The 26,107-nt window shown below is 47.8% G+C and overlaps 1 protein-coding gene across 2 annotated transcripts in view; it reads right to left on the minus strand.

Moving 5' to 3' along the window:
- Nucleotides 1–4,896: 4,896 nt before the first annotated feature.
- The window catches only part of SLC24A3 (solute carrier family 24 member 3), a 489,682-nt gene continuing 468,471 nt past the window's right edge, over nt 4,897–26,107 (minus strand). For both annotated transcript variants that reach the window (XM_059705440.1, XM_059705441.1), the window contains 2 exons: nt 10,324–10,389; nt 4,897–6,812 (listed from right to left, as the gene is read on the minus strand). In XM_059705440.1, the coding sequence (XP_059561423.1) occupies nt 6,663–6,812; nt 10,324–10,389 (216 nt within the window). In that variant the 3' untranslated portion in view covers nt 4,897–6,662. The remainder of the gene's footprint in view (nt 6,813–10,323; nt 10,390–26,107) is intronic.

Consider the following 26,107-nt stretch of genomic DNA (forward strand, 5'->3'; position numbering starts at 1 on the left):
GGATCATCGGAGCCGCGAGGCCTCCCAGTACTGGGATCAGTGTGACAGGGGGCAGCGCCCAAACCCCCTGATCGCCCTGCGGCTCTGTGTGTGACAGGGGGCGGGGCCACAACCTCCCTATCCACCCTGCTCTGTTCGTGACAGGGGAAGGCACCCCAACCCCCTGATCAGCCCTGCTCTGTGCCTGATAGGGGGGAGCTCCCCAATCCCCTGATTGGCCTGCGGCTCTGTGTGTGACAGGGTGCAGCGCCCCAACCCCCTGATCGGCCCTGCTCTGTGTGTGACAGGGTGCGGTGCCCCAACCCCCTCCCCCCACACGGGCCCTGCTCTGTGTGTGATGGGATAGAGCCATAACCTCCCATCGGCCCTGCCCTGAGTGTGAGAGTGGCGGCGCCCCAACCCCCTGATCTGCCCTGCTCTGTGCGTGACAGGGAGAAGCTCCCCAACCCCCTGATGGGCCCTGCTCTGTGCTTGACAGGGGGTGGCGCTGCAACCTCCCCATCGACCCTGCCTTGAGTGTAACAGGGGGCGGTGCCCCAACCTCCTAATCGGCCCTACCCTGAGCGTGACTGAGGGTGGCATCGCAACCTCCCGATCCGCCCTGCTCTGTGCATGACAGGGCGCGGCGCCCCAACTCCCCAATCGGCCCTGCTGTGAGCCCGAACAGGGGCTGCACCTAGGGATTGGGCCTGCCCTCTGCCACCTGGGAGCAGGCCTAAGCCAGCAGGTCATTATCTCCCGAGGGGTCCCAGACTGCGAGAGGGCACAGGCCAGGCTGAAGGGCCCCCCCTCCCCCCCGAGTGCACAAATTTTTGTGCACCGGGCCTCTAGTCTACACTAATAAAAGACAAAGATGCAAATTGACCGTACCTTTGCTATGCCTTAAGCCACGCCCACCAGCCAATCAGAGCGACTATATGCAAATTAATCCAACCAAGATGGTGGCTGGTAGCCACGGGGCTGGAGCGCTCAGAAGGCTTGGTTGCCCCAATGATGGAGGAAGCCAAGCTTCCCTCCTGCCCGCCCTGGCCGGCTCTGAGCTCCACTCAAAGCAACAAAGTTTCAATTATAGAAGGTAAATAAACCCCAGATACCTGCTTTCAGCCAGCCATGGCCACAAAGCTGGAGCAAGCAGGAGTGGGTTGCCCTGGCAATGGAGGAAGCCAAGCTTCCCTCCCACCCACCCTGGCCGGCTCTGAGCTCCTCTCAAGGCTTCAAAGTTTCCATTATAGAAGGTAAATCCCAGGATAAAAAAGAAAAAAAGGAGAGGCTGGGAGTTTCCATTGCCGGGGGGACTTGGCCAGCCTGAAAACAGCCCTCAGCCCCTCACCCAGGCTGGCCAGGCACCCCAGTGGGGACCCCCCACCCTAAAGGGGGTGTGGCCAGCGTGGAAACAGCCATCAGCCCCTCACTCAGGCTGGCCAAACCTCCATGGGGTGAGGGTCCCCACTGGGGGGGCTTGACCAGCCTGCAAACAGCCATCATCCCCTTACCCAGGCTGGCCAGGCACCCCAGTGGGGACCCCCATCCTGAAGGGGGTGTGACCAGCTGCAGACAGCCATCAGCCCCTCACCCAGGCTGGCCAGGCACCCCAGTGGGATCCCCACCCTGATCCGGGACACCCATCAGGGCAAACCAGCTGGCCCCCACCCATGCACCAGGCCTCTATCCTATATAATAAAAGGGTAATATGCAAACTGACCCTAACAGCAGAACGACTGGAAATGATTGGTCACTATGACACACACTGACCACAGGGGGCAGATGCTCAATGCAGGAGCTGCCCCCTGGTGGTCAGTGGCTCCCACAGGGCGAGCTCTGCTCAGCCACAAGCCAGGCTGATGGCTGCCAGTACAGCGGTGGTGGTGGAAGCCTCTCCCGCCTCCTCAGCAACACTAAGGATGTCAGACTGCAGCTTAGGTCTGCTCCCCACTGGCAAGTGGACATCCCCCAAGGGCTCCTGGGCTGCCAGAGGGATGTCTGATTGCCAGCTTAGGCCCAATCCCCTGGGGAGCAGGCCTAAGCCAGCAGGTGGACATCCTCCAGGGGTCCCAGACTGCGAGAGGGCACAGACCAGGCTGAGGGACACCCCCCCTCCCTGAGTGCACAAATTTTTGTGCACCGGGCCTCTAGTCTATATAATAAAAGCATAGTATGCAAATTGTCCCTCGACCAGAGTTCTTCCAGGAGTTCAACCAGGGGGTGGGCCAGCTGGGGGAAGGGAGGGAGGCCCCAGCTGGCAGCTGCTAGGGACTCTACTAGTGCACGAATTTCATGCACTAGGACTCTAGTTAAGAAAATAAGTGTCCTGGGGGCAACAGTAAGCCATCTGAAAGATTTTTTGAGGGGGAAGGCTTATTACTCTGCTCTGTGATTTGAAACTAAGCATAATGTCCAATGTGAAATCAATTCCAGGGGATGGCATAATTTATCTTGTGCACGTGGCTAATCTCTGCTCGTCCATGGCCTCAGTTCCTAATTTTTTTTGACATCTCTGCAGACGCCCACATCTCTGGATGATGATGTAATGGACACGTGGGTTTTTATTTATCAAAGAAAAGTTGGCTAAATCCACCCCATTCTTGAAGATGTATCATAATAAACAGCTTGATATTTGGAAAAATTTAAAAGACCAATTGGACTGTTTTCATACGGAGTTTTGGTGTCAGATAAGTGGTGTGTGTGTGTGTGTGTGTGTGTGTGTGTGTGTGTTGAGCAGCTATTGTAGAAAATATCAAAGTAAATGAGATTGACTAATTAGTACGAGACTATTCAAAATCCAAAATGGAAATATCCCATTTACTTCAAAATAATTGATAGAAATAGGTCAAAATACTTGGATAATATTCTCCTAATGTGATAATTATCCTATCTTGAATATTTTCATGAACAATTAGGTAAAGTTCTACATTTAATTACAAGTTGTATTGCAAGTTGGATGTTATTCCTATCTTATATGCCATAAGTGAAAACTGTCTGGACTTTAATATCACCCGCCCTCCTGTTTTTGTTTTTTTTTTTTTTTTTACTTCTTTTTTTCTTCCTTTTAGGCTTTTTTTTGAAGCCTAGGTGTTAAAAATGAGTTCAAATTTGCTGCTTGGGATACAGATGGTCTCAAATCCCCTGTAGATTTCTGATTGTAAACAACAAGTTCTGAAGCAACAGACTCAGGAAAACAATGAGCAGCCTTCAGGTCTTTTTGTAGATAAATACAAAACATCCTATATAATAAAAGGCTAATATGCAAATTGTCCCCTCAACCGGGAATTTGACCAGGGGGCAAGGCCGGCCAACCTTCCCCATCCCCTCCCCCTGACTGGCCCAGCCTGATTGGCCCCAATCAGGGTGGGCCAGCACGACCCTAGTTGTACACAAATTTGTGCACGGGGCCTCTAGTGTATCTATAAAAGTGGACTCTCCCTAAGAAGTGTACTCTCCCCATTCTTTTGGGATGGGGAAAAACTCTCTGAAAATGTCCTGCTGTGGCCTCTCAGTGTATCCAAGGCCACCTGAAGGGCATGTGTGTGGACAGTGACCCTCAGCAGGCCTGGGCCAGATTGAGAACACAATTCCCAGAAAAAGAAAATGCTCTGGAGGTACCTCCTTGTGGAGTCCACTAAGATATGTTTAAGAGGAGGTGCAAGCTCCTGTGTGTGCCTCCCCTTGTTTAGAGCCACAGAGATATCCCCCTTGTGCATGAGATCACAGGCTGGGGAATTTACCGAAACTAGCACATCCCAGAAAAATGCTGAGAGTTTCTGTGGCCATACTGCCAGGTTTGGGATATTGATAAGAAGTTCTTCCCTCAAACTGATCTGAAACCCTCCCAAGTGCATCCCAGCATGTGGAAGCAGGGCAAACAGCAACATCAGCAGTTTTGCATCACTGGACGGCCAGCTCATTTAGAATCACATTCTCAATCGACAACTAAAGACACAATTCACGCATGGCTGAGATCAGAGCAGAAATAGGCCAAATGCTCATTTCAGAAAGGAAACTTTCATTGTGCATGAAACACGGAAACTCTCCCTCATCCCAGAATTTGGTCTCTGAGAAATCTAGCATAAAATTGTGGTTTACTAAGATTTCACAGCAAATGTGTTTAAAAAGATCAAACATTGGATCAAATGTCTTTGCTTAGAGTAAAACTAATTAAGTAAAACTAATTAAGACTAGTCTAACAAAATATGTCATGTAAAAGGATCTTATGCTTTGTAAGCACTAATCAGCATGATGAAAATTCCCCGTCCAATGTCCAGAGTATATGTACAAAATGCACAAATAAGCCAGTAAAACACTGTTAAATGTAAACACTCAAAACAAAGCTAAGTACCTAGTGTTTTTCCATCACCTGGGAATACATTTTTAGATACAGTTAAATAAAACTTGGTGCTGTGAATTGGTAGATATTTTTCTCCTAGTTCCTATAAAGACATTAATGTTGACTTTCAGGTGGAAACCTGACTTGTTCACTCACCTTGGTCTGCTTTCAGATCTGGGGAATTAATTCTTTCTTGAGAGTCATGCAGGACAAGAACAAGGTTTTCAGATGGGATGGTGACCTTGAGTGTTGCTGAAGGTCATCAGTACTGGCATGCTCTTCCTCTCATGTCCAGCTGAAAGAAAGCTCTCTAACGTAATGTCACATGTGATCCACAGGACCATAGGTCAGAAGACCGTTCCGGATTTAGAGGGGATCCATGATTTGCCACTTCGTACTTGTAATCCACCAGACATTTACCAGCTTCCCAGGTGAGTCCACCCAGACACAGAAGGGCGAAATACCTGACCCCATGGGGACTGTGATTTTTCCCCCTTGCATTGCATCTCCTCAATGCCAAACAGGCAACACTCCAGACTCCGAGGAGAAAGTAACGCGCACTGCTCAAGAAAGGATACAGAACAGAGAAGTTTATTTTACACCAACCGTCCAAGAAAACAATCGCCATAAACCAGTGCAAAATGTGCAACAGAATCATTGAGTGTGTCTTAGCTCTGAGAGCCCAAATTGGTGATTTCCTCTCCCGGGCCTCCATCAGCCAGGTAGGTGCCCCATTGCTCGCCTCCTTTTGCACCCTCGACAGAGACGTTCGACCAATTTGTAGCAGGTTATTTTTACAATTCAGACCAGAATGTGTAGTACAAGGGACAGAGGAAACCATACCGAATGAAGTATAAGTGATCAGTGCTTAAAGTAAATATAGGGGGAGCACGGGCAAGAGTCCACAGTTTCAATAAATACACGTGTAACAAGCATGGGTGGGTCTCAACTGGTGGAATTAGTCTGCATAATAATTCAGCATCATACAAAATCTAGCAGGGCTGTTGAGCAGTGATTGGCAACGATGGTCACAATAACTTATGCCCTTGAGCTTGTCTGCATTTAGCACATTCTGTGGTTTCAAAGATGTCAGTTCTGTTTTCTCCTTCCCTTGCCATCCCTCCAGGAGGGGACGGGTGGAGCTGGGCAGCTTGGCCATGGTGTCCTGGAGGAAGGACGCTGGCCCAAGAGCCAGCTTTCAGGGTCCAGTGTACTCAGTACCAAGTGGCAAATTGGGACTTTATTGACGATGTCTGTGCAAAGTGCGCTTCTCTCCATTTTCCAAGAAACCAGTGTCTGTAATTCCTGCACAAAAAGCAGTGGTGGCCTCTGGGTCACTCCCTGTCACCCCAAATGTCAAGCAATGACAGCACATCTCAGGGACTCACAGGTTGGGAAGCTTCGGCTGCTGACTGCCTGGTACCTCACAAATAGATGTTCAACCAGGGACCCTCGACAAAGGCCTCAGGCAGGCTAGAACTATTGCTTAAAAGACTAGAAAGAACCTAGTGAGAAAGTGAAGGTCATAATGGACATGTGGGAAGCTGCCTTCTTCCTCAGAAAACCTTGTGCTCCCTAGGTTACTCCTGTGGGCCTGTGGGGGCACCCTTGGGTATGAAATGTCATGCATCTTTTCCGGTGGCCTGGCTCAACTGTTCCTCTACTAAGCACTAGATCCATGCATGCTCCAACACGCTTGGGATCTGATCCCAAGACACAGCGGGGACAACCTGTAGCTCATCTACCAATCCAGAGCCCAGGGGAAGAAGATGCAAGAGAAGCTCTTGATCTCTGGAAGAATAGGGGCAGAAGGGAGAGCCCCCTTCAAAGAGATTCAACCCTCCAAACCCATAACCTAGGAATCACCTGAAAACAGAACAAAATCCCAAGCATCCCCTATAATCAATGTACCCTCTCCTCGCTAGCTCTTTGACAGTCTCAGGCCATACATTAGGTTAGTCTTCCGTCCAATAACTTAAAAAAGGAGGAGGGATTGTAATAAGTTTTGCCTGGCTTGGGCCAGTTAGCAGCCAGTTTTTCTAGAATCTCAGTCACTGTTCAAAATGGAGCTTGAAAATTCATGTGGATATTGAAAAGTCTTCACACCGAGGGGGCAGGAAGGGGTGGGCAAGAAAGGCTGGGTGGCAGGTAGGACCCCAGGAGGCGGAGGGGCGAGGGAGGGGGCAGGGAGCGCCTGGGCCACTGAGGCAGGAGCGGAGGCCTGTGAACAGCAAGGGAGAGATGGAAGCCCGGCCCTGGGGGCCCGTATGACTCGGGGTGTGGCCGGGTCTTGTATTGCACAGAAAAGAAGGAACGGAGCCTCGGTGGGCGGCCCGGTGGATCAGTGTTCCCCGCACATGGGCAAGTTCACGAAGGTGAACACGTTGAACTCCGTCATGATGGAGAAGCACAGGAACACGCCGTACAGGAAAAGGCATCCGCACCCCAGCTTCTTGTCCAGCTGCCACTTGTTCAGGTGAACGCCAAACACCTGCAACACACAGAGGGGTCAGCGGGCAGCAGCCGGGGGGCCCTGGGGCGGGGCACGGCTTCTCTCTGGGCCCACAAAGTCCATCTTTCATATTGTGGAACGTAAGACCATCATAATCAAGAAGAGGGAAAGTCAGAACCTGCTGGCTGTGGGAAAATCACTTGAAAAAGTCATAAGGACGAGAGGAACAAAGACAGTCACAGCAGCCTCCTCGCCTTCCCTGGACTCCAGCCCTGTACTGCTTGGTGCTGGCATCACCCGTTCTGACACTTGACCCTATTGTCCCAATCTGACCTTAGCTCTCCTTCCCACAGGGGCAGGGGGGGGCTGCACCTCTTCAAGTCCCTGTGCCTGTGCTGCTTCCATTCCCTTTTCCTTTTTCCTCTTAGAAGCTAAAGTCTCCCAACAGTCACACTGTACCTTCCTTCTTGCAGTCAACCCTGGGCACTCCTGTCATTCCTCAGGGCCCTAAGTCCCCCCTCACTGCCGCTCCTGTGGTCGGCAGGCACTCCAGTTGTCCCTTTAGTGATTTAACGATCCACCAGGGCGACCTACCCAATACTAGGTCTCTTGAGTCCTTGCCCTCCACCCTATTTCAGCCTCTCACTCCCACGCCACACCCTCGACCTGTGCTATATCCACTAGCCACACATGGTCACCCACATTTACATGTAAATCAGATAAAATCAGAAGCTGAGCTCTTCAGCTGCACTAGTCACATTTCAGGTGCTTAATGTCCACAGGTGGCCAGTGACCACTGTCCAGAGCAGATACAAGACATCTCCAGCACTGTGGAGGGTTCTGTTGGACATCCCTGCTGCATAGAGCTTGTCAAACATCCCACTTTATTTTTTTAAATATGTTTTTATTGATTTATCAATGAGAGAGAAACATCAACATAGGTTGGCTGCCTCCTGCACGACCCCCACTGGGGAACCCAAACTGGACATGCCTTTTGACTGGGGTTTGAACTAGTGACCTCTTGGTATATGGGTTGACACTCAACCGTTGAGCCACACCACCTGACTCAAACACCCCATTTTCTCCTGGCAATTTTCTGTCTTTCCTGCTTGCTCCATTCTGGTACCTCAACTATCTACAACTCCCAGAACCCACTACCCAGAATTCACTGAAACCATCACTGTTTCATTGTACTTCACCCACCTTGTACCCTGTTCCATCCTTACCCCCCCACCCCAAGTTCCTTCAGCAATTGCTACAGCCACTCCTGGCATCCGCCTCCATTCCTTGGCCTATCTGTAGCTTTGTGGTCTTTGCTGGTTAAGCCATAGCCCTTTGGTTCATGCCAAGCCTCCATGTACTCCGTGCTGCTTCCTTGCAGATGACTTGGGCTGGAGGAAAATGCTGGCCAGGCTGATGGGCCTCACTTTAAATTTAAGACCACAAACCTTAAGTGGGCCATTAATGCCTTATGGCAATCATCCACATTTCCTAGTCCGCCATCTCTCCCTTTCTTAGATAGCTATTTCAGGCCTCTCCTCTCTCTTTAAGTGGCCAACAGTCCCTTCTCTATTCTCACTGTCAGCTCATGACCTTGTTCCCATTTCACGGAGCTCCTGCCACCACATCTACCTGCCCACCTTCCCTCGGTTAATGACCCACAGCCCACAGTCCTGCCCACAGCCCTGTCCACAGCCCATTCTTCCATGTGGGCACGACATCTCCCCACCTCCTTGTACTGCTTAAGGTCATGGCTCCAGCAATTGTCTCTCTTTCATCTCCACTCCCCAACCCCATCCTTGGATTATTCCAATTAGCATAAAAGAATGCTGCTATCTCACTCATCTACACTTTCCTGGGTTTTCATTTCTCTGCTTTCTTTACAGCAAGGTAACTTCAAAGAGTTGTAAATACCAGCTGCCTCCAGTTTTTCTCCTTCCATTCTCCGCTAACTTATTCCACTCAACCTTCTGCCCCACTGCTCTGCAAGCCACCATGTCAAGAGCACGGATGACTCTACATTTCTAACCCTAATGGCCAACACTCGGGGCTCTCTCCCTCAACAGCACAGATCACTCCACCGTGAAGCACCTTCTCCACATGACTTCCCATTGCCACACTCTTCTGGTTTTCCTCTTACCTCTCCGAATGCTCCTTCTGTTTCTTTTGTGGTGTTATCCCCATCATTCTGACTCGGATCTTAGGGCTCTTCTCTTTCCTGTCTATGCTCACTCCCTTGGTGAACTCATCCAATTGCATGGCTTTAAATACCATCTACATTCCGGTGTCACCAGCTTGGACATTTCTCCTGAACCCAGACTCATCTTTCCAACGGCTCTCTTGGCCTCCCCACTTAGAGTCAAATAAGTACTGCAAACTTAAGATGCTTGAAATTGCTCTTGTTCCCCAAACCTACTTCTCTTCCATCTTCCCACAGCCCCATTTTGAAAGCCCAGCGAGCAGTAGACCGACCTCCTATAAATTGTACAACTACAACACAGTGTAAAGAGAAGCACTGTGCTACAAGCTTGCCCTGTCAGACAGCTTGCTCCTCCATCATTTGGTGTCAACTTCCCTATTGTCATCAGCACAATGGAGCTGATATTAGTGACCAGCTCATGGGGGTGTGGTGAGCTCCAAATGGGAAAATATATTCAGACTATTAAGCACAGTGTGTGGCTATTACAAGTATCATAACCCTAAGTCATATGGCCTGAAGAACGTCAAAAGAATAAATTATATAGATTTTCACTTTTGTATAGTAAGTATTTGCTTTTGTAAAACCTTGACATTTGACTTCCTTCTTGATCCCATAGATGACCTCTCCTCCTTCCTGCCTGCCCTACTGAATTCCCCTTCTCTAGCATATGTACGTTAACATGCTAGGTATAACTCAGTTTATATTTCCTTGAAAATTTCAGGAAAAAACATATTGTGTCTCAATGTTTCATGTGAAAATTCAATAGCATACTTATATGTTACTGGATACTTCATGTGGGTCAGTCCCTGTGTTGGTACAAATTTGTTTACACCAAACGTGTCAGTTGAGATGGAATGTTAAATTATAGAAAGGGATGTAATGGCCAAGAAAGTAGATGGCATAAAAGGGGAACTGTCAATAAAATATCTTCTTAGTTGCTGAGTAATGGTCAAATCCATGGATGCATGAAGATGTTCAGTAACCTGGAACAATTAATTAAAGTCTACTATTCTGTAACTAATTTTGCAGAACAAGTGAGGTCTCCCCTTGTTTTCAATGAAACGATTTATGTTTGGCATGCCATGGGGCCATGTTCTGAGAGGAGGCCGCTTCCTTTCAGTAAGAGAGGGCTTGCTAGTGGGTTGCTAGGATCCACTTCTAGAAGAAACAGTTACGAAGGAGAAGGAACATCTGGAGGCTGATTGTCCTGATCCACCAGGAGGCCCAGCCCATCTGGTGTCCAAACAAACTCTGTTGCCAAAAGCTGCGGGGGGCAGGGGTGGGGGGGGGGGATGGGGGGGGGAGGGAAAACATGGGAGCTCGAAAGTGAGGAGAGAGCTGCAAACCTACTGTGACAAAGACGGAGGCCAGCAGCAAGCCCACGGAGTAGATCAGTCCCCTGCTGTTCAGCCGAATCTGTAACAAAAGAATGAAACAGAATTAGCTCTCCGAAAAGGCCTGTGTTTAATGTGGGGCACTCAAGCATCTCTGAGTGAACCCAGTTTTCTCCTACAGGGGGCGAAACAAAAGGAGGCCTCCCCAGCCATCCTCTACAGCTTGTGGGAGGAATGTGAACTTTTCTAAAACACCCAGAGGACGCCCAGGCCTGGTCCACTCTCAGCCCAGTCCCAGGCTTCCCTCCAGTGGCGGTGGCTGTTGGACTGCCACACGCCCTGTGAATTCTCCTTGTGTGTTGCCTGATTCTTCTTGCCCGCAAGGCTTCCCTGTGAACCTCACCTCTGGGGGTTTCATAACATGGGTGATGGGGGCAATATTTTGGGAAAAAATTACTAACGTTTTTATCCCTTTTGCATTAAAATGTCACCCCAACTTGATATGAAGAGATGGGTGAGGCCGGCTATCTTGAGCAAGCAAAGAGGAAAGAGTTAACATGTAAAAGGATTTTGTTTGGTTTCTTTTTCACAGCCAAGAAAAAAAATGGGGCTAACAGCCAAATCTTGAAGAAAAAGAAAGCAGCAATTTTTGGAATTCTTATAGAACAGCGCTGTCCAGTAGAACTCTCTGCAAAGACAAAACGTCCTGCATCTGTGCTGTCCCATGTAGCAGCTGTCGGGAACATGTGGCTGAGAGCACTTACTTGCAAAGGAGCTCATGTAACCAGAGAACAAAATATTAAATTTACCTTTAATAAATTTAAATTTCCATGTAAAGAGCCACATGGGATTAATGGCTGTAGTGTTGGGCAGAGCAGGTTGAGAATATTAAAGGGCCAACCCGGCCGACAAGGATCCTAGCTTTCCTTCCATGGTGTAGAGAGGATGCCTCCCTGCTCTGACCTAGGTCATGAGGTCACTGCCCTGAGACTGGAGGCATGTCTTACAGCAGCTGTGCTCACAGAGACCTCCCTGGACCAGCCGCACACCTGGGGGCCGGTTAGCAATGTAGGATCTTGGGCCCCAGCCGACCTCCTATATCAGTAACTATGAGGGCGGGGCCCACCGATCTGTGCTTTAACAAGCCCTCCAGGGACTTAAGAACCAATGACTTACAGAAAGTACTGAGGCTAAATTTGCTTCTGGGGATGGGACTTTGACATTCATTTTTCACCAGTTCTCTTGGGAAGTCTTACGTGTAGCCAGGTTTAGGGACCAGAGCCTCCCCCCTACCCACAATGTACACTGTCCTACTGGGAGTCAAAGGCTCGGCTGTGTTCATAGAAAAATGAGGCAGGTTGATCATGTCAATTAGAGAACAAAGTGGTGATTATTAGGAGGAGTAGTTTGGGGTTCTTCGGACAAAGTTCAAGGTAGCTCTTCCCACCCTTTCACCAGTTCACCCCTGCGGTGTAGGTATGGGAACAAGGGGATGACTCCGTAAGTGGGTTTGCTTGGTTTGTGCTTGGTTCGTCTTTGGTGATGGGGCCCCACATCCTCATGCCCGAAACAGCCAATCCTTTCTTTCTTTCTTTCTTTCTTTTTATTTCAGAGAGGAAGGGAGAGGGAGAGAGAGAGAGAAACAATCAATGCAAGAGAATCATTGATTAGCTGCCACCTGCATGCCCCCTACTGGGGTTCAAGCCTGCAACCCAGGCATGTGTCCTGACCAGGAATGGAACTGTGACCTCCTGGTCAGAAGTCAATGCTCAACCACTGAGCTACGCCAGCTGGGCCTTTCTGTGAGGCCCCGTGAGCATCTCCATAAGCGACGGAATAGACCGGACTCTCCTCTGCCTGCACAGTCTGTGTGAGCTAACCATCTGCTTGGCCCCAGCCACCAAGTACCTTCCTAAGAATCAAGGACTCACATCTTCATCTCTGTGACACTAGAGCAATGGCTAGACCCAGTGAATTCAGGGTGGAAAAATGAGGATTCAGCCACCCCAGGCTAGCTAGTACCTGAACTTCCGGCAGACCCTCAGCCAGGCTGTGGTTCGTTTCCTCCTTTCATCAGCTGTGATGGGATAAAGAGGCTACTAAGCAGAAGTACATCACAACTGCTGTGCTGAAAGAGGGTCTCTGCCCCCGAAGCAGTCTGTCCACACCGACTCTGACAATCCCACATGGACCCTGGCCAGTGTCAAAGGCGGGGGGCTCAGAGCAAGAAGGTGGCTCCACGTGGAATGAGGAACAGCCCACCAGCGCTGTCCTCTGTCACATGGTCCTTGGGTCCACCCGGAAATGGAAAACACACTCAGAAACTCCTCTGAGCTGTTAATTTTAACAGCACGTGGATTCTTGTAAGTATGGAGTCAATCTACTTCCAGCCCATGGCACCCTCTGAACTCCAGGGTCGAATCCTTGTCAGCAACAGGAGTTGAGTAAAATGATTTCCTGCCCTTAGAAACCAAGAGCCAATGACAGCACAGCCACAAGCAGGAAAATTCTTTGGCGAAGTGTTTTCAAAATGAATCACATTCAAGCATGGCTTTTGACCTTGACTTTTTCTACATTCATATGAAGTCAGTGCTGCTAACATTCTAAACATGGCTCTAAAGACCAAATACAACCAACTCTTGTGTGGTTTCTGAGTATTTTCCTCTGTTTCTCTGCAGCTTCCTTTGGTAAAGAGCTGCCCAGGGATGGATTGTTCGCCATTCTTAATTAGAGACCCAGGCTCTTAAAGCCGGTATTGATTCCTTCCTGTCTGACGCTCACACTTCCACACGAAGGGACTAGGAACTAGGTTTCCTTCAGTTGCCTCTGGTCCAACTCAAAAGCCTCCCAGCACTGGAAGTTGTGGGTGGTTTGGGACAGAAGTTGGCAAACTATGACCCACAGGCCAAACCTGGCCCATTGCCTGTTTTTATAAATAACATCTTATTGGCACTCAGCTCATCATTTATATATTGTCTACAGCTGCTTTCATGCTATGATGGCAGACTTGAGTAGTTGGGCAGAGACTGCACAGCCCATGGCCTTAAAATATTTCCTCTCTGTCCCTTTCTGGAAACAGTCTGCAGACCCCTAGTTCAGGCCATGGGCCCCAGTCCCAGCGTCCTGGTTTCTGAATCCCTGTCTAGTCACTCACGTGCTGCACTTGACTTCTTCAAGCCTCAGATTTCTAACCTGTAAAATGGAATAACACAGTTCCCACCTTATGGGGTGGTTGCAGGACTTTCCTGCCCCTCCCGGTTAGGCTTGAACAGGATCTGGTGTAGAATAAATTCTCAGTAAGGTTGGGCCATTATTCTCCACTCACTCAGGAACTGCCTGGGCCCACTTCCCTGGGACCCCTGGCTGCTCCACGGCGGAGATGGCACACAAGGAGGGTGGGAACCATGTCTGACTATCCTCCACCTGTCACAGAGCTGAACACAGACCACGTGCTTAACACGTCATCGGTGACTGGATAATGGTACTTTCCAGGTGGCGTTTTGATTGTGGTTTACAAACGGGCCATCATTTCTGTGGGGCAGGGTGGACTGGTCAGAGGAAGGCTGACAGCAGACAGGCCCTGGGCACCTGATGTTCCAGAAACAATGCAATCCCTGCCCAGCATTCCCTGTCTCCTGGCCCCACTGGTTTATTCCGTGTATAGCTGTTTGTTTGTTTTGTTTGTTTGCTTTTTTTTTTGGTTGTTGCTGCTCAGCATTTTATTATGAAAGTTTTCAATCATTCAATCAAGTTGAAAGATACCTTAACTGGTTTGGCTCAGTGGATAGAGCGTTGGCCTGTGGACTGAAGGGTCCCAGGTTTGATTCCGGTCAAGGGCATGTACCTTGATTGCGGGCACATCCCCAGTAGGAGGTGTACAGGGGGCAGCTGATGGATGCTTCTAACTCTCTTTCCCTCTCCCTTCCTCTCTGTTAAATAAATAAATAAATAAATAAATAAATAAATAAATAAATAATCAATAAAATATATTAAAAAGAAAAAAAAGCCGAACCGGTTTGGCTCAGTGGATAGAGTGTCGGCCTTCGGACTCAGGGGTCCCAGGTTCGATTCCGGTCAAGGGCATGTACCTTGGTTGTGGGCACATCCCCACTGGGGGGGCGTGTAGGAGGCAGCTGATCGATCTCTCTCATTGATGTTTCTGGCTCTCTATCCCTCTCCCTTCTTCTTTGTAAAAAATCAATAAAAATATATATATAAAGAAAGATACTATCTTCTTTTTTAATGAACTGCAACGTAAGCTGCAGAAGCTAGTGCACTTCACTCCTAAACACTCCAACCAGCATCTGGTACGTGTTAAATAGGGGTCAATTGTGGTTCATGGGTCTTTTACTTTCAGATGAAATTTCCATTTGGTGAAATTCACAAATCATAATTTCACCATTCAATGTGTTATGAGAAATGCATGCAGCCATGATTTTCAGCACTTCCATCACCCACAAAAGTTCTCATGTGCCCTCTGTCTGCCCCAGGGGCAGTCACTGCTCTAAGCGGCTCTCCCATAGGCTGGCTTAGCCAGCCCGAGAAAATTCAAATGACTGGTGTGCACTCTTTTATGCAGGAATTCTCTTAAAGAGTCCCTCATGGTTTTCATTGCAGCAATAGCTCATTTCTTGTCATACAACTATTCACAGTGTGTCTAATTATTCTCTGGTTGATGGACATCTGGGCGGCTTCCAGCTTTGGGCTATCAGCATTGACTTGATAACTCACAAACAAAATGAAAAGAGACCTATAAAGGCTCCTTTTCACAGGCAGGAGAACTATTAATGAAGAGAATAAGGACAACCGGGGACTCTGCTGAGACCCCTGAGCTGTCTCTGTCATCCTAGCATCCGGTTTGTGGGTGGGCACCCAGGGCCTCTCCAAACTGCAGTCCACCTTTCCCACCTCAGCACACTCCTATCTCCCTTTTGCGATCTTCTGTCTAGTCAGATGGGACACACACCTCTTTCCCACCTCTACTCAGCCCATCTCTCCTGAAGTCCTTTCACCTTTTATACGTTTGCTGGGCCCCTGCTGGTCCTATCCCCTAACTGAAGCTGATCTTGGTCACATTCTTTGCCTGAGTCACCTTTTAATCTCCCCAGCTAGTCCCAGTGCAGAGGGCAGTTGCGTGGGCCCTAATTTTTTCCTCATGCCACACACCTTACTTCCTCCTGCCCCACACACTCATCTGCAGGAAATGAGGATCGTGCCTGTATGTGTGTATGTGTGTGCGCCCACCTTGGGGGCAGTGAGGCTGGTGGCCAGGGGCAAGAGTGGAAAATTGGATAGGGAGACTGACCATGGTGAGTAGTGGCTTTTAGCTGATCTTTTCAAGGAGCAAAGTGAGAGGGAGCCTCACATTTTTTAAAATTGAGGCATAATTTGCATATAGTCAAATGCACAGATTTTTATCCAGCAATTGCACTATTAGATAAGTTTTAATATATGCATGTACCCATGTAATCCACATCTCAGTGAGAATATAAAATATTTCCATCACTCAATAACTTTCCTTGACGGCAGCAAATTGAACTCAACCCCCTTAAAAACTGGTTTGTTGGGTGTACTGAGTCAGACAACATCTCTGGACTCCCTTTGGAAAAGACTTTGAGCTCCAACCATGCGCAGTGTTTATATAAACAATTGTTTCCCTGCTTCCTGCATCACAGATGCAAAGCCCCATCAAGCACAAAGGCAGAAAATCTCCATGGCGATGCCCACCTGAGAGCAGGCAAGGTGTAACTGGGTTATTCAACCACAACATTTAGCATTGTTTTCATGCCTCTTGCCTTCAAAACTATGCATTTTCATTCTCCAATTCCCTCTTGGCAGGCGTTGCTGAGGAACGGAAGGCTGGCTGGTTCCAAAGTCGACAGGAATTTAGCTCGTGATGTATGTATATTTTTCACAGGATACATACAGAGACCCATTCATATCTAGTTTCATGTGTGTATGTGGTTCATAAAACTGAATCTTACAGAGTTTGGGGACTCAAAACCCCCAGCCTCAAAGGCTCTGACTTCCCCATAGTACAGTTTAAAATCTTTCTGTGGTTTGAGATCTGCTCTACTCAAGAAGCGAATTATTTTAAGAAAAATAAGAAGCCCCTGGACTTTTGCTAATTTATTTATAACTTGGAACACATGTTGTACGTCACTTTGCATTGTCAGATTTGGGTAATTTGAACATTTGTGTGGGCGTAGGTTCCAAATGGGTGTGTCTAGCCTTGACTTTACATTATCAGATATCACTGGGTGGGAATCTCTTCCCTTGAACAATTAAATGAGGTAGGAAAATGAATAAACCTACAGAACAAAAGCACTTCGATGGCAGTGGGTGCCTATGTCCTTTCTTCCCAGCATGCTCCCACCCACACAGGCTGTGTGAATGGAAGGGCAACTTAGTAGACCCCACAAGCTCAGGGGAGGCTTGTGGCAGGCCTGACAAGCTCAGAGACCGGAAGTAACCACAGAGGCTGATCATAAATTCCTAACTGGGCAGGCTATGGCGGATAGTCACATCCCAGACCTATAATTTCCTTAGCAAAGGTCAGTCTTGACCTTCAGTGAGCCCTGTCCATTGTTCTGATGCATCTAGGATAATATACCTCTGAAATGTCAGAGTATTTTCTTTTCCAGACCCTCAAAGGCACAACTGAGGTACCAGAGCACAAGGCTACCAGCAGGAGACCACAGAACCCCTCATTGTTATCTTGTCCCCTGCTTACCATCTCTATGTGCTGTAAATGTTAACTATCCTATACCCACCAAGATAAAAGCAGCATGCATTTCTCCATGTTGCTTTTTATCCAATCCCAGAGATTTCCCTGGTTTGCATTCTCCTGCCTCCTTGATCTACCACCACTTGATTTCATGTAACCCTCTCTAAGTCTCCTCCTTTGAGTCTGCTGCATGAAACAAGCTGCAAAGCTGCCATTCTCTGGAGCATTTTCTCAGTCCGCTGAGATCTTGCTTCTTGGCATGTCCTCAAAATTTTGGCTCAAATAAATTCTTAACATTTTCTATAGGGTTGGACCTTTCATTGACAGGTGCACTGAACTGCAGTGGCAACTCTGTGAGGTAAGTGGGGTGGGTTTTTTTTTCTTCTGTAAAGATGAGACAGACATCTGAGGCTCAAAGACGTTAACCATTTAGCCAAGGTAAGATTCTGGTCACCAATTCCTGTGTGTGTGTGTGTGTGTGTGTGTGTGTGTGTGTGTGTGTGTTTCACCTCATCTCCAAGCAATCCTTTGGCACCAGGTAGTGTCCTATAATTTAGCTCAATTCCAACACTATTTACCTGCAGATAGTGTCAGGTCCCACAGGTTAAGGGCTGAGTCCTGCAAGGCTGTCTCTGACGCCCACTCCCCACCCCCCACTTTGCATGCCAACTGTAAGTCCAGCTTGTCCCCTGTGCTTCCTTGGGTTGCGTTCATTTCCCAGAGTAGCTCACAGAACTCGGAGAAACACTTTACTCACTACAACTCCACTTCATTATGAAAGAATGGAACTCGGGAACAGCCAGATGGAAGACATGCCTAGGGCAGGTATGGGGAGAGTGAGGAGCTTCCACGCTCCCTGAGCAAGTCACTTCCTGAATCTCCACGTGTTCACCAACCTGAAAGCTCTCCGAGCCTTGTCCTATGAGTTTTTATGGAGGCTGCACACATATCAGTCAGGTGTGACTGATAAAATCACTGGCTATTGGCGATTGATTCAGCCTCTCTCGCTTGAGATCGGGGTGGGACTGAAAGTTGCAACCCTCTAATCACAGGGTCAGTTCTCCTGGCAGCCAGCCCTCCACCATAGGTGAGGTCCAGAAGTAACCTCATTAACATAACTAAATATACCTCTCAGCACTTAGGAAATTCCAAGGGTTTAGGGGCTCTGTGCTAGAAACTGGGATGAAGACCGAATATATATTTCTTATTATAAACCAAACTATCGCACCAAGTCAGGAAGCTGGTAAGGGTCAAGTCTGCACGTAGAGTTGGACTTTGGACTGTAAGTTCTAGACTCTTTCTTGCAACCTGCAGGGCCCAGGGAAAAGGCCGGAGTCCCCTTCACCCCTGAAGAACCCTCAGAAGTGGCATCTGGGCCTTTCCAGCCTATCACTGCTGTAAGAGTCCTCAGTTGTAAGAAACACAGATGCTAGTGTAGCAGATGCTGAAAGGACCCCATCTGCACCCTGCCCCCTTACTATTTTGGTGGCCAGCTGCTTCCTAAAAGCCGGCACCAGCATCTGTGACTGAGGGCTTTTTCCTGAACCATGTAAGTGCCAAGCAGCCCTCCACCAATGACTCTCTGGGGCGGGTGTATAAATACCCCAGCTCCCCTGCCCCTCGGATAGGGTTATTCTGGGAAGGGGGCTGCACCATTTCCAGAGCTCCTCCAGTACTCAGCTCCAGTCACCCACGGCAGTAAAGGGCTTGCTAACCTGCCTGTCCTTGGCTGCCTTCTCTTCTCCCCTCCCCTCCCCACTCTCCTCCAGGACTTTCCTGCCCCTCCCAAATGAACCCATCACTCTGAGTCCTTGTCTCAGGATCGAATGATTTCTGGGGCAGCTAAACTTTGACAGTGAGATGACTCAACTTCAGGGGTTAGTGACTTAGGTAAGCCCTTCCATAGGGGACCTGTGAGGACCCTGCCTTCCCCCAAATATCACCTAATTTTCCTGACACAGCACCCAAAATCCAACGGTCAAGGTTCACCTTAAGGGTAGTAGATGGTGTCGCTATCGCTCTCAGGAGCTCTGTCAGAACAACCTCAAGAAGAATCATTTATGAAAATGTCATCCAACTATCCCCAAGTTACCTGCCCAAGTTCTGTGGGAGTAGTTTGTAGACTGGCCCTGGCAGTAGCTTTCTGGCGTTCTGCTAATTTCTATGGTGTCAATACTCCCCCCACGGTCAACTACAAGCTACCGATGTGGCCTCTCTGAAGGTGGGGCCAGGAAGAGCTGCAAAATCACTTCTTATGAGCCTGTTCAAACGGGCTCCAGTGCCCCATCTCTGGGGGTCGGGACAGGTGTCTACAGAAGAAAGAAAACCATTGGTCCTGGCAGTCGGGGCAGTGTGCAGGCTTTGAGAACCTGATTTGGGAATACTTGCTAAAAAAGTGAGAAGGCAAGACCTGGAAGGCGTCAAGAATGATTGGTTCATTGATTCATCCCACAGAGGCCCTCCCCTGGGTGCTGAGGAGGATCCAGTTCATGCCCTCAGAGAGTCTGGACAGATGTGCACATCAGAGATGGCAGCCCTATGTGATTCTGGAAGTAGGACATTTGGCTGGGGGTAGGCTTCTTGGAGGAGGTGGGTGTAGGGCTGACAGAGCTGGCCTCGGAAGAAGCACCTTGGGAAAAGCCCTGAAAAATGTGGCTTCACCATCTTTTTTTAAAAATATTTTTATTGATTTCATAGAGGGAGAGAGAGATAGAAACATCAAAGATGAGAGAGAATCATTGATCAGCTGCCTCCCACACTGGGGATCAAGCCTGCAACCCGGGCACGTGCCTTTGACTGGAACCAAACCTGTGACCCTTCAGTCTGCAGGCCAATGCTCTAGCCACTGAGCCAAACTGGCTAGGGCTTCACCATCCTTCTTGAAACATTGCCCTGGACCCTGTTTCTTCAGATTCTCCCTCTTTCTGGCTGACCCCTCCTCAGTCTCCTTCACTCGGTGGTTTTTCCTACCTAAAATCAGGATATGGTTCTGGGCTCTCTATCTACATTTACCTCCTTAATGAGCTTTATGCATTAAAAAGCATATAATGCTATTACTCTCAAGTTCATAGCTGCAGCCCAGACCTCACCTTTAATCTTCAGACACATTTATTCCACTGCTTACTTGCTCTCTCCACCTGGATTGCCCTCAGACATGTCAAATTTAATCTGTTCTAAATGGAACCCTTGACATTTCCTCTTAAATATGTTCCCTAACCCTTGTGATGTCTTCCTCATCTTCATGAATGACACCCAAGCAAAGAACTAGAAGTTACCTTTGATTTTTCTCTTTATCTTTTCCCCTCCGTGCATCCATCAGAAAATCTCATCAATTTTTCCTTAAAAATCTTTTTTTTCCTGGGCTATTCTCCCACCAGTTTAGCTCATTTCACCATGTCTCTTGCCACCGGCTCCCAACTTGTCTCCTCTCTTCCTTGCCTTCTCCTAATGCATTTACAAAGCTGATCATCAGATGTAAAGTGAATCATGCCATTACTTTACTAAAATCCTCAATGGAAGTTAGAATACAATCCAGACTTTTCACAATGGCCAAGAAAATCTTAGATGACCAGGTCTTTGTCTTTCCCCAACTCACCTCCCCGTTAGCAGATGTTTAGGGGGGTGATGTGAAATCCATCACCAGGTCCTACTGCTTCTTTTTCTGCAGTCTCTTGCTTCACCTTCCACTGTTCTCCAACTTTACTGCTACTACAGAGACAGAGTGAACTGTTGGTCTCAATTCCCCTCCCCTGTGTTAGTTATATGTCCACCCCCTGGTGGGCAGCCCTATTTCCCTGCCTCTGGAATTTGGGTTTGGCCACGTAATATGCTTTAGCCAATGGATATTGGTGGACTTAACACAAACACAGGTTTGAAATGTATTTCCATGATTGAGGTGGCCTCTTATGCTCCCACCTTTCATCATGAGAAGAATGTGTCTCAGGAAGTCACTGGTTCAAAGAGGTTAAGAGACACGTGGAACAGACCAACCTGAAGCTTGGAGCCAAGTCTGGATCAACCAGTCAACTCACAAATGTATGAAAAAGAAATATATACTAATGAAACTAGGCTATTGAATTTTGGGACGGTTTGTTACCCAGCATTATGGAAGCAATAGCTAACTGATACAACTACCCAAGTCCAGGTCACTATATTTTCTCTTTCCTGCCAATGCCTCATAACTGGTCCTGCAGCTGTCAGTCTTGTCTGGCTCCAACCCATTCTCCATGTAGTAGTCAGAATCTTCTTTCTTAAAGGCGCATATAGTGAAAGGCACCATTCCCTCTCTAATACCCTTCATTCTTTCCATTATCATGGCTCACAGTGTCCTTTACCAAATGATTTCTCTCTCTTGTTTTGTTCCTGTCACTTCCCACTGCCCACACCTTACCCCCAGCCACAGGAGATGCCCTTGTGTATGAAACTTTCTCACATTTCCTTCTTCTACAGGCTGTTCTTTCTGCTTGGAAAAAATCTCTCACTCTCTCCCACCTGCTTGGCTCTGAAAATCTTAGATGCTCAGAAGAAGCATCATTTCCTCACAAGCATCCCAGGACCAGTAAACCCTGCCACAGAATACCACACTCTGCCACAGAATGCCACACTCGGCCACAAAATGCCACACTCTGCCACAGAATGCCACACTCTGCTGCAAAATGCCACACTCTGCCTCAAAATGTCACACTCTGCCGCAAAATGCCACACTCTGCCACAAAATGCCATACCTGCCAGAATTCCTGCACCAGCCCTTGGAAGGACACACATCACACTTTGGTCTGGATTGTCTGGATTGTCTCCTTCCAGGGGCTGTAGTTCCATGAGCACAGAAAAGAGTCTGTCCTGCTCACAGCAGCATCCTCAACATCTGTTACCAGCTAAGCACACAGTAGGCATTCAATTAATGTTTAACCAGAGAGAGAAGGAACTGGGCAGAAAGCATGGGGTGGGGATGTTTCTGGTCACCTTTTCTTCTTCACTTCTGTGGATTCTTGAGTCAGGTGGGCTCTCACTTGGAAAAAGAAAAAGACAGACTCTCCTTTTCCCTCTGTTATTTCTAGGATTTCTTTTGCATTTCTAAGCTGGAGCTCAGAAATCTGAGTTTTGCTCTGGCTTCCCAGAGCCTGCCTGGTGGCTTTCTTAGTTCTGTTGAGCAAGTGGAACAGAAGCTCTTCGCCAAAATGGGGCAAAAGTGCTCATTTTCCAAACTCTGACTTTTAGAAAAAATGTTTGTTTTTTTTTTTTTATTTCATGCACTTAAATAGCTCGCTGGCTTCTGAGAAAGCCACAAGTGCTAAGAAATGTCAAAATCTGTAAAACTGCCTTCATTCCCTGCTTTCAAATGCAGAAAACAGCTGTCTTGATGGTAATTATCCAATAATTATGACTTGGAAATCCCATCTGGTCAGGATGGAAAAATGGTTTCAGAATTGTCAGCAGGTCCCTTTCGAGGGCAAGGGAGGCCATTAAACCCACAAAAAGGCCTGCTCAGCTCTGATGTCAGAGACGCAGACAGATGTCAGGGTTGCAGCCATGCTAAATGCAAGGCGCCCCTTGTGTCCTGGGAATGAAGCCTCTCTCCAGGGAAAAGCTGGGGGCAGACAAGAGGGAAGACAAAAATACTTGTGGCAAATAAGCCCCCAAGTCTGCTTTTCCATGAACCTGCCACGAATTTTCCAAGCAATGCATCTTGGCACAAGGTGACAGTGATGCTCTCAAATGTGGCTGGGCACTGGGGGCTGGCACTGGAGGGCCTGGCGAGAGCCAGGGAGGGACCCAGGGACTGTATACACAGGTAGTCCTCATGGAAGAATCCAGAATGTTCCTCCAACCTTCAGGCAGAACCCACTGTAGCCATGTCACATACCACAGCCCTAGAGTGAGGACTTCAGCAGGCGGGGTTTTTAGAGCAGGACTCAGGGCCCAGGAGGTCTCTTCCTTTCCAGGTCCTTCTTTCCTTACCTGAAGTTGAAGAGCTCATTTGAGCCTGTCCTCTCTTCTGGCAAAGATTCAAACTCAGGGATGGCTCTGCCTCAGTGTGACCCTTGTGTGTCGGTGCCCCCAGCCCTGCCTGGTGGCCGCTGGGGCACAATTTCCTTGCGGTAATAGTACCCTCCCTCCCCTGTTGGTCTCTGGGGTTTGGGGAGAGAAGCAAATCTCACTGTCTTCTCTCACTGTCAGCCCACCTCACCCAGCCCACCTCACCCTGCCCACCTAATCCAGACCATCTCACCCCTGCCCACCTCACTCAGCCTGCCTCATCCCTGCAATTCTGCTGCTCTGGCTGCCCTTTTGTTCTCAGACACAGTCCGCCTCAGTGTTTTTGCACTTGCTGTCCCCTCCACACACCCAATTCTTTTTTGTCATTTGCCACTCAGCACAGAACCCACCTCTTTTTCCAACAAATCTAGAGTGATATGTGCCCCCCATTCTTTATCACATCACCTGCCCCATAGGTTTCAATAGGCTTTTGTTCTCCAAATTTAGCGCACTTATGTATTTGTCACTCATGCATCGTCTGTTTTCCCCAACCTGATGCACCCTCTAAGAGGGAGGGTCTAGTCCATCTCATTTGTACTGTGTTTCCAGTGCCTCACCAAGTTTTTGGCACACAGTAGGCATGATAACCACTGGTTGAAGAAATAATCCTTGCCTAATTTTGCTGTTCTCAGGATTAGATGAGATCTCGTGTCCCTAGAGTGCCTGGCACATAGTAGGTGCTTAGTGAATGTTCAGCTCTTCTTATTGCTGTTTTGTTCTCTGCTCTTTTCTCAGGTCAACTTATTCCTACATTTTGCTCTGCTCACATGTTTTGCCCCCCCCCCCCGCCCCCCGCCCCGGCTGAGGTGATGCTGATGGGAAACTTAGGATCCATCCAGCCAACCAGCAAGTATTTGTTGAGCGCATTCTAAGTACCAGGCCCTGTGCTGGGCACAGAGCAAACAACGTATAAAACAGACAGAGTTCCTACTCTCAGGGAGATCGCCTCTGGGGGAGGCTCAGACAAAGAGGCAAAGGAAAGCTTTCATGGGAGTTGCGGAAAAATACAGGAGTGACAACCCAAGCCTGGGAGAATACAGTTGACATCTAAGCTGACACCTGAAGAATGAGCTGGAGAGACAATGGAGCCCCTTCACCCCCTCTGTGAAGTGGTCTGGTTCTACAGGGCCACTTTCTGGGACACCTGACTTCTAGGAAAACCACAAGATAAAGCTTGGTTGGGCCAATTACTGGGGATCTTGTTTGGTCTACCATTACTAGACAAAGAGGAATTCTGTACAAGTAAAGTTGTCCAGAAAATTAAAGTCCACCTTTCTCCCTACCAGCACCTTGTTTTTAATGAAAATATTTCATTCTTAACTTTTTCTTGCTGACTCAGAATCACTGCCATGATTATATTTCAACTACAGTTGGATATTCTAGGCTCCTGCATTCCCAAGTAGTGATTATCCTCATTGTCAGGGGAAGTTTTCATTCTAACTGAATCAGAACTAAAATGCAAATGGTCAAGAAGCAAGTTGTGAATATTACTGAAAAAGAAGTTAACTAGAATTTTTTCCTTAGAATTTTTAAAGTTCAAAATGAAATCTTTACAACAAATGGTACTGAAACAATGATATCAACATGCAAAAGAATGAAGATGATCCCTTACCTCACACTATATACAAAATGAAATGGCCTTGATTTCCCGGGGGTTCATGAGCTGTTTGATTATATTGATGAATTTCTGCTTTCAAAAGAGAGGGCTACACGGGATGTCTATCCCCTGGAATAAAATTACCATCTCTCTGGCCCTGATTACAGATACAGCAGCATTTGGATGATAACGCAATGTGACACATTTTTTCCAGTCTTCCCAACCCAAACTCTTTCCTAAGAGCACTCTCCCATGTGGCTTTGCCTTGGTCATAGACCAGACGTGTCCACCTTTCCTTCTGCATTTCCTCCTTCATTTCAAGGATAAGGGCGACCTTCAACCACAGGATCAGATGTACTCCTTGTACAATTCCAGCAAAATGACCAGAGTGACCCAATTACGTCATCTCAGATGAAAAACAGGAATTTGGGCCAAAGCTCTAACAGGGCCTGAATGATGTCACCCTGCCACTAGAGTTTGGGACCTGAAATGGTATGTCTTCATGGCTGCGGGAGTTACGGATATGAGAATTTTGTTTAATTTTCTGTTCCCTGAAGAGTGTTGGGAGCATGTCAGAGAGGAGAAGAGGGAGGCAGAACATTTAGGGGGTTATTTGTGGCAGACAACGTGCCTAGTTGAGTTGGAATTTCAGGCCTGATATCCACGTTCTGTCAGGAAGTTTTCAAAGCTGGTTAGAGAAACTAGTTTATTTCCAGGATGAGTTCTGAGTTTTGTTTTTGAGTTTTTGATTTCACCTTCCATGGCTGTACCCTGTAATCCCAATAAAGAAAAAGAAACATAATGGATTTTAGGGACATTGCAAGGATTTGCATCCCCTGCTCCTGCCTGTCCATCCTTCCCTGGAGAGAGTCATGTGGTAAAAATCTATTATTCATGGATTGATTTTCCAGGCTATTCAGAGTGTAATTTCTTCTTATCTTTTTGCTGCGTGTTCTTCGTTCTTCGGTTACAGAGAAGAAAAACAGTAGTTGAAATTCACACAGGTCTGCATTTTATTTCTTAACTTTGGTAAGAGGTAAGTGGGAAGGTGAAAGAGACAGAGCAATAAACCAGGTGGGATGCTGATGAACTCAACAGATTGGCGTCCCCAGCTATTCTGGGGTCCCAATGAAAACAGGCTATAAAGACAAATCAGGAAATGAAATGAGAGACAGAACATTGCATTTAGAGGAGATAGAGCACTGGGAGGGAGGGATGAGAAAATGAAGATCAAGAATGACCTATGGTGAAACCTCTCAGCCAGTAGGTAACTTCACATTTGCCAGAAGCATATGGCCTTTCGGTATGGATTCCAATTCCATTGTGTCCAGACCCAGGGTAGGCTGCCTCAAGATACCCTACACTAATCTGTATTGATAATTTAAACTAAAGCTACTTAAGAATCTGCCTGTACAAGAAGAAACCCTGACCTCTCTGTCC

Source organism: Myotis daubentonii, chromosome 8 (assembly GCF_963259705.1).
Source record: "Myotis daubentonii chromosome 8, mMyoDau2.1, whole genome shotgun sequence".
Lineage (NCBI taxonomy): Eukaryota > Metazoa > Chordata > Mammalia > Chiroptera > Vespertilionidae > Myotis > Myotis daubentonii.